Source organism: Physeter macrocephalus, chromosome 11 (genome assembly GCF_002837175.3).
Source record: "Physeter macrocephalus isolate SW-GA chromosome 11, ASM283717v5, whole genome shotgun sequence".
Classification (NCBI taxonomy): domain Eukaryota; kingdom Metazoa; phylum Chordata; class Mammalia; order Artiodactyla; family Physeteridae; genus Physeter; species Physeter macrocephalus.
The window spans coordinates 40,630,142-40,639,173 of record NC_041224.1 but is presented as its reverse complement, the minus strand read 5'-3'; the positions used below and the strand labels follow the sequence as shown (position 1 = coordinate 40,639,173).

The 9,032-nt window shown below is 41.3% G+C and overlaps 1 protein-coding gene across 1 annotated transcript in view; it reads left to right on the top strand.

The window, feature by feature from the left end:
• Positions 1 to 8,829, top strand: part of EFL1 (elongation factor like GTPase 1) — a 122,737-nt gene extending 113,908 nt beyond the window's left edge. Inside the window, exon 14 of the mRNA XM_024129766.2 lies at positions 8,500 to 8,829. Coding sequence (XP_023985534.2) covers positions 8,500 to 8,688 — 189 coding nt within the window. The 3' untranslated portion in view covers positions 8,689 to 8,829. The remainder of the gene's footprint in view (positions 1 to 8,499) is intronic.
• Positions 8,830 to 9,032: the final 203 nt, after the last annotated feature.

The following is a 9,032-nucleotide window of genomic DNA, read 5'->3' as shown; positions in this document are numbered from 1 at the left end:
CAATGGTGAAAAACTGAAAGCATTTCCACTAAGATCAGGAACAAGACAAGGATGTCCACTCTCACTCACCACTATTATTCAACATAGTTTTGGAAGTCCTAGCCATGGCAATCAGAGAAGAAAAAGAAATAAAAGGAATACAAATTGGAAAAGAAGAAGTAAAACTGTCACTGTTTGCAGATGACATGATACTATACATAGAGAATCCTAAAGATGCCACCAGAAAACTACTAGAGCTAATCAATGAATGTGGTAAAGTTGCAGGATACAAAATTAATGCACAGAAATCTCTTGCATTCCTATGTACTAATGGTGAAAAATCTGAAAGAGAAATTAAGGAAACACTGCCATTTACCATTGCAAAAAAAAAGAATAAAATACCTAGAAATAAAGCTACCTAGGGAGACAAAGACCTGTATGCAGAAAACTATAAGACACTGATGAAAGAAATTAAGGATGATACCAACAGATGGAGAGATATACCATGTTCTTGGATTGGAAGAATCAATATTGTGAAAATGACTACACTACCAAAGCAATCTACAGGTTCAATGCCAAGCCTATCAAATTACCAGTGGCATTTTTTACAGAACTAGAACAAAAAAATCTTAAAATTTGTATGGAAACACAAAAGACCCTGAATAGCCAAAGCAATCTTGAGGGAAAAAACAGAGCTGGAGGAATGAGACTCCCTGACTTCAGACAATACTACAAAGCTACAGTAATGAAGATAATATGGTACTGGCACAAAAACAAATATAGATCAGTGGAACAGGATAGAAAGCCCAGAGAAAAGCCCACACACCTATGGTCAGCTAATCTATGACAAAGGAGGCAAGGATATACAATGGAGAAAAGGCAGTCTCTTCAATAAGTGGTGCTGGGAAAACTGGACAGCTACATGTAAAAGAATGAAATTAGAACACTCCCTAAAAATAATTTTAAAAAATAAACTCAAAATGGATTAAAGACCTAAATATAAGACCAGACACTATCAAACTCTTAGAGGAAAACATAGGAAGAACACTCTCTGACACAAATCACAGCAAGATCTTTTTTCATCCACCTCCTAGAGTAATGGAAGTAAAAACAAAAATAAACAAATAAATGGGACCTAATGAAACTTAAAAGCTTTTGCACGGCAAACTACAAACAAGACGAAAAGACAACCCTCAGAATGGGAGAAAATATTTGCAAACAAATCAACACACAAAGGATTAATCTCCAAAATATGGGAGAAAATATTTGCAAATGAATCAATGGACAAAGGATTAATCTCCAAAATGTATAAATAGCTCATGCATCTCAATATTAAGGAAACAAACAACCCAATCCAAAGATGGGCAGAAGACCTAAATAGAAATTTCTTCAAAGAAGACCTACAGATGGCCAAGAAGCACATGAAAAGCTGCTCAACATCACTAATTATTAGAGAAATGCAAATCAAAACTACAATGAGGTATCACCTCACACCGGTTAGAATGGGCATCATCAGAAAATCTGCAAACAACAAATGCTGGAGAGAGTGTGGAGAAAAGGGAACCCTCTTGCGCTGTTGGTGGGAAAGTAAATTGATAACAGCCACTAGGAAGAACAGTATGGATGTTCCTTAAGAAACTAAAAATAGAATTACCATATGACCCAGAAATCCCACTACTGGGTATATACCCAGAGAAAACCATAATTCAAAAACACACATGCACCCCAGTGTTCATTCCAGCACTATTTACAATAGACAGGTCATGAAAGCAACCTAATTGCCCATCGACAGACGAATGGATAAAGAAGATGTGGTACATATATATATGGTGGAATATTACTCAGCCATAAAAAGGAACAAAATTGGGTCATTTGTAGAGACTTGGATGGAACCAGAGACTGTCATACAGAGTGAAGTACATCAGAAAGAGAAAAACAAATAACGTATATTAACGCATATATGTGGAACCTAGAAAAATGGTACAGATGAACCAGTTTGCAGGGCAGAAATAGCGACACAGATGTAGAGAATAAACGTATGGACACCAAGGGGGGAAAGTGGCGGGGGGTGGGTGGTGGTGGTGGGATGAATTGGGAGATTGGGATTGACATGTATACACTAATATGTATAAGATGGATAACTAATAAGAACCTGCTATATAAAAAATAAATAAATAAAAGAAAATTCAAAAAAGAAAAAAAAATGTCCTTGATCAGCACTGGTGCAGAAAACTGGGCTATATAGTATGTTTGGTCAGAACAAAGAGCGTGTAGGTTAAGTGATCCCTGGGATTCTCTGTAAATACAGATCTAAAACATATTCAGAGCTCTTGTAATGGCATCATTATTGGAAGAATTATATATTTGAATTCATTTATTCTATTGTTTAAAATACCTCATCATTTTATTTTTTTATATAAATTTATTTATTTTTTTATTTAAATTTATGGTTGTGTGGGGTCTTTGTGGCTGCGTTGGGTCTTTGTTGCTGCTCGCAGGCTTTCTCTAGTTGTGGCGAGCGGGGGCTGCTCTTTGTTGCGGTGCGTGGGCTTCTCATTGCGGTGGCTTCTCTTGTTGCGGAGCACGGGCATCAGTAGTTGTGGCTCGCGGGCTCTAGAGCACAGGCTCAGTAGCTGTGGTGCACGGGCTTAGTTGCTCCGCGGCATGTGGGATCTTCCCGGATCAGGGCTCGAACCCATGTCCCCGGCATTGGCAGGCAGATTCTTAACCACTGCGCCACCAGGGAAGTCCCCTCATCATTTTGTAGTCACCCTTGTCCTTGAAAGTGACTTTATAAAGCACATTTTTTTAAAGATCTATAAGTTAAACTTCTCATCATTTCCCAGTTGTCAGCTACATATCTGGAAACAGATAAGGCTGCTCTATCAAAAGGATCTCAAAGTAGAGTGGCTCAAACTAAGCAGAAGATTCTCTTTTGAGTCTCAGGAGGCAGTCCAGGGCTGGTGTGCGGCTCACTGTGGAAGGAGCCCAGGCTTCTGCTACTTTGCTGCCTTTCTCAACATTTGGCTTCCACCGATGGTCCAGAGTGGCTGTTTCACCTGCTACTGTCACCTCTGCATACCGGCCATTAAGAATAGGCAATGGGAAGAGGGCATACTCCGTTAAGAGGGCATAGTCCCGTTAAGAGGGTGCTGCCCAAGTCCATTGCCCAGAACACATCATCCCGCCACATCTAACGAGGCTCCATCTGACAAGGAGGCTGGGCAATGTAGTCTTTAACTCATTCAGGAGTCAGCAAACTATGACCCATTACCTGTTTTGGTAAATAAAATATACTCAGATATAGCCATACCCATTCATTTACGTATTTTATATGGCTGCTTTCAAGCAGACTTGAGTAGTTACAACAGAGACCATGTGGCCCACAGTCTAACATATTTACTGTCTTGAGCTTTATAGAAAATGTGTGCCTACCTACCCCTCCCCCCAGAACCTAGGTCATCTGTATGCCCACCTGAAATACTATAATACCAAAGAAAAAGAGGATAATAAGTATTTAGGAACAGTTAATATAAAACAGCAAAGTTTTACAAAACAGGCAGTTTTTGTGAACGTGAAAACCATGATGGTTTTTCAGTCTCCTTTCTCAAAATTAAAAAAAAAAAAGGGTGGGGGGGCTGAAAGTTAATCTGACATGCTTAATAGTAGTTTTTAAAAAATATTAGTTTTTGACTTAGTTACAGCTAATCATTAGAAATCCGCCCTTTAATAAATAACTTGAGAGAAAAATGTAGTCAAGGAAAGTTTGCTCCAGTTTTGTACCATCCTTCTGTCATCCCCTTGCCACCTGTCATGGTCCTGTTCCCAAAAGCTTCAAATCTTTTGAAAGTCTAGAAAACTACATTATAATTAAGTGTCATTGATCTGATCTTTTCTGGCTGTCTCAGTTTTCCCCCATAGTTAGGTTTAGAAATAACACAGTTGTTGAGATCTGGCTTCTCACTCCAAGGCACTTTTTTTCATTTGTATTCTACCACACCATATAATTTACAATCAAGAGCTTTTGAGAGAAAGTGCTTCAAAAAATAGAGAAAATAAAATTACAGGCATTTTCCATGAGGAAACCTTTGAAGTCAGCAATCTCATAATTTCTCTTTCTATGTTTTACCCTTCTATGAAAAAGGAAGAAAAGGAGCTAATAACAGACACAGAAGGAAAAATATTACCAGCCAGTGCTGATCTACATGTATGTCAGCATAGCCTCAAGACTCGCTGCTGAGGGGTGGGCTAAAGTTCACGTTAGGGTAAGGAAGAAGTGATCACAATCGCATGGAAGAAGTGTATTTTGGACATGGTGTTTGCCACCTGCCAGCCATAACCGTAGGGAAAATTGGGCAAAGTATTGAAACAGAGCTCCCAAAGCTTTTTTCTTCTAGGCTTTTTTTTTTTTTTTTTTTTTTTTTGTAGTAATGCTCAGGGCAACAGCTAGCACTTGGGTGCCTTTCTTCCTGTGAGTTAGAAAATGGCATCCTCTTTAGGCTGTGGAGTTGCCAAAAAAACATTCTCACTGTAGGCACGTGAATTCTGGGTGAGCCAGTTAGAAGAAAGCATCTTTTCTTCCAAACTGATAGCAAGCTCTGCTCTGTCGCCTCAAGGATGCCTTTCTGTGGAGCATCACCTGGACAGCCTTCGGGGTTGCCTTGTCATTACCCCGCTGGGAAAATTCAAAATGACCCTAACACAGTCAGGTGGGACTGGACCAGGCTAGTCACTTTCTGGTAAAGTGTACCCCATTGCCCCTTTTCTGAGAGTTTGTTTGGCATGTTGAGGCAAGAAGCTTCCAGATGTCCACACAGATACAGGGGGAGTGAAGGTGAAAACAGCAGCTGCCTGTGCTGGACAGAAGAGGTGTGGGCAGTGGGCCTGCATCGGGTCGAGTCCCCCGGGCAGCTGGAGATGGTCACAGAAAGCGGCCCTGGCGGCTCGGGAAACAAGCTGAGCAAACCTCAGAAATATACACTGAGGGCCCAGGCAAAACTGGACCTTCTGAAGCTCTGAAGTTACATTTTTGAAAAGAGGACACTCTGGTCCTCAATTGGCCAGTCTGAGTCTGATATCTCCCAACTAACACCTCACTTATTTCTCTTTATAAAATTTGTCACTTTTTTTAAACTGGATTAAAGATGGATTCACTGCTACCTCTGAGACCTGCTAAGAACATGTGGCTTCTTTATATTCTGTGATGGGTTTATCATCCAACTAGTTAGAGGAGGGCGCTGATAACTGGCTTAAAACTAGTCTCTTACAAGTATAGCCTTTGTGGATGACTGCCCACATAAATGTTCCATTTCCTGACTTTCTTCTTCCCCTCTCTAAGCAAGAGGGATTCTTCTGTGGAAAGGGGGAGGGGAGCCTCAGCTTCAACACAGTACCCTAGATCCTCAGTGGCTTTGGCCAGGAAATGGCTTGACTGGTCCAGTCCCGTCTGGCTGCTGGGGCCAGTATGGTGGCACCAACCAGTGTCAGGAATCTCTCCTACCAACCACTTGTCTCTAGCCACAAAATCCCCACCTGCAACTGCCTTTGTCCTGCCTCTCAGCACCTTTGAATCCACTCACCAGTGTGTGGGAACTTCCAGATCAGCAGTATCACCCCACTACTCTGGTACCTTGTCAGATTAGACTTGGATGTGGCAGGGCCCCAGCAACCTACTAATTCTTGGCTAATGGCACCTTGGAGATATTGCTTATCCTCTGTAGATGTATACCCTGATGACACATGCGTCCTCATACCTAGCATGTCATCCTTCTTCAGCCTGAGGGCACTGGTCTGTGCTTTGACACACTTAGGAGGTTGTGACATGCGGTTGTGGCTGGGGGGGTGGGGAGGAGAGTGGCAGACAGGGTCCCCAGAGGTGACTGTGGAAGCAAAGGGGTTCATCTCCCGGGGACAGAATGCAGTAGCAGTTCTTTGAGTGGGTCTGTTTTTCCAGCCACAATAGGCTGGTGGTTCATAACAGCACACAGAGACACTGCCCACTTTCCAGACTCTCCCCTTCCACTTCCATTCAACTGTGCTTACACTTGTAGCCCTGGTCTTGAATTCAGCAGTGTCAGAGAGAGTGGTGATGTGCTTTTACTACATCCCTGGCATGACTTTACATAAATTGATGATCTCATTTAGTCCTCATACAATCATAGGAGATTAGGATTTTTAATATTACACCTTTACAAACGAGAGAACTAAGTTGGCACAAGATGCCTTTAAGTAACTTGCCCCAGTCACGCAGATCTGACTTCAGCACCAGCACCGTCAAGCCCTGTGTTACATTCTCTCCAGCCTCCGCGCCTGCCTTGGATTTAGAGATGTGCCAAACCCTTCCTGGATCTGGGCTTACACACAGACTCCCCTAGCAGCCCCGGGTAACCGTCAGTCTGCATTCTATGTCTGTGATTTTTCTATTCTGGACATTTTATACAAATGGAATCATATAATATGTAACCTTTTGTGTCTGGCTTCTTCCACTTAGCATACTGTTTTGGAGGTACATCCACATTTAGCATGTATCATATTCTGTGTATGGCTGTGTAACATTCCGTTGTATATATTGTATACCATAGTTTGTTCGTCCATTGATGGACATTTAGGCTTTTCCACCTTTTGGCTGTTGTGAATAGTGCTGCTTTGTTCTTGCATGTATATGTATTGATACTTGTTTGAGTTCCTATTTTCAGTTCTTTGGGGTATATAACTATGAGTAGAATTGCAGAGTCGTATGATAATTCTGCGTTTAACTTTTTGAGAAACCGCCAGACTTTTACACAGTGGCTGTAGCATCTTACGTTCTTATCAGCAATGCATGAGGCTTCCAGTCTCTCCACATCCTCACCAACACTCTTTTTCCATTTTTTTTTTAAATAATAGTCATCCCAGTGGGTGTGAAGTGGTACCTCACTGTGGTTTTGATTTGAATTTCCTTCATGACTGATAATGTTGAGCGTCTTTTCAATTGCTTGTTGGCCATTTGTATATCTTTTTTGGAGAAAAGTCTATTCAAGTCCTTTGCCCATTTTTTATCGGGTTGTTTGGGTTATTTTGTTGTTGAGTTCTAAGAGTTCTTTATATATTCTGAATATCAAATCTGTCTTTTTAATTTACTTATTCTTCCTTCAGCAGTTTTCTGTTGAACCTACCCACTGAGTTCCTTTGTTTTTTTTTAATTTTAATGTCTAAAATTTTAATTTCTGGGATTTCTAGTTCTTTCTTTTTCACAACTGCCTAATGTGTTATGGATGCTATTCCCCACCTCCATCTCCTTTATTTCTTGGAGGATTTTTAAATGAACTCTCTAGAATTTTCTCTTCAGATTACCTTATTGTCTCTATTTGATTATTCATTCTCCCTTTTGTTGAGTCTGGCACCTGTCTCTCATGGTGCTGGATTTCCTTTTGTCTTCTGTATATCTTACTGGCAGGGTCATTTTCAGCAGGAATTCTCTCCTCCTCTGTCCTCCTGAGTGCCGTAGCTCTAACTGTAGCATTTGCAGTGGCTCAGCTTGGTGCCTTCACCAGTGTGGATGGTGCAAGACAACAGACTCAGCACAGGCCGAGTCTGATCTTCAGAAGGTGACGGCTTTTATCTCATGACTTACAACTCATTTTCAGCCACAGCCCTGGGCAGACATGGTTATTCCAGCTCCAGAGAAGAGTGGATGGTTCTGGTCCCCACACACCTGGTTTACGTGGCTTTGGGCCCATCCTAAGTGTGCAGTAAAAGCCTGGCCCTCCTGGTGCACAGCTGTCTTGGCTCCCTATGGGAAGTGGATGGGGCTTTTGCCCTCACGTATTACTGTGGGCTCTCTTCTCTCCTTCCAAGAACCTCTCCCTTCCTGGTCCACAGAAATTTCCTTTTCTTGTGTTGAAGAGTGACTATTATAAAATAAATTTTTCTTTCATTTCTGCATTTTAAATTGAAAAGTGTTGGGATTTGATACCACTTGAGAAATACCACCTCTTTCCTCCCAATTGAGAAATAAGAAAAAACAACAAAAAGAACAAGGCATATAAAAGTCAGAATCTCACTGTTATTACTGATAAAGCTGATCTTGTGGAATGTGGTCTTCATCTCTAGGCAATACCGAGCTCCTAATACTGCACTGAATTTTGGAGCAAAAAGCCCAGAATAATCAAGAATGGACTTACATGTGTTGGTCTTTGCTGAGGACAAAGGCAAAATTAGTGAAGTGACACTGATACCCAGGTATATCCTAGTGAAAGGGAGAGTTTTTTCTATTATATTATTCAAAATTAATAGTTTTCTTACTCAGTGTTATGTAAAGGCTCTAGGAGTAAAGAATAATATGTATGTTACAAGTTTTGTTGAATCTACTTCCATTTGTTCATACCGCTTGTGATCCTCCATATTTGTTTACTACCATTTCTAGCAAGCTTAACTCTTCATTTCTTCACTTTTATTCTTAAGCTAAGAGTGTATGAATTGGCATTTGAAATGAAAGTATACTTGTATAATCCAGCACATTCTGTCACCTTCTTTTGCAAGATCATTCCCAGCGACCCCTTCTGGGTACCAACCACTGAGGAGGAGTATTTGCACTTTGGGGAAAAGGCTGATTCTGAGAACCAGGCCCGGAAGTACATGAATGCGGTACGAAAGCGGAAGGGTCTTTATGTGGAAGAGAAGATTGTGGAGCATGCAGAAAAGCAGAGAACCCTCAGCAAAAATAAGTAACTACTACTGTTGGCAGATTCTTCTCTTTGTAATAAGTTAGGAAGTATTATCACCCAGGCTTCAATACTGGGAAAATTTCTTTATGCTGCATCATCTCTGTGCATTCACTTTCAATAAAGCTGATCCATTTCATATTTTAAAGAGGGCGTTCCAATATGTTTTTGTAATTGATTCTGGTACAAGGCAAGAAGTTATAAATATTGCAGTGGTGCCTTCTTCCTACCCTATGTATAACCCGTTGGCAGCAAGACTCGTGCTGTGATGAGGGCAACCTGCTAAGTGCCGGGGGCAGGGTGTGCAGATCCCCCAGTGGGCTGGGTCCTCTACACTGAGCACCCACCCCT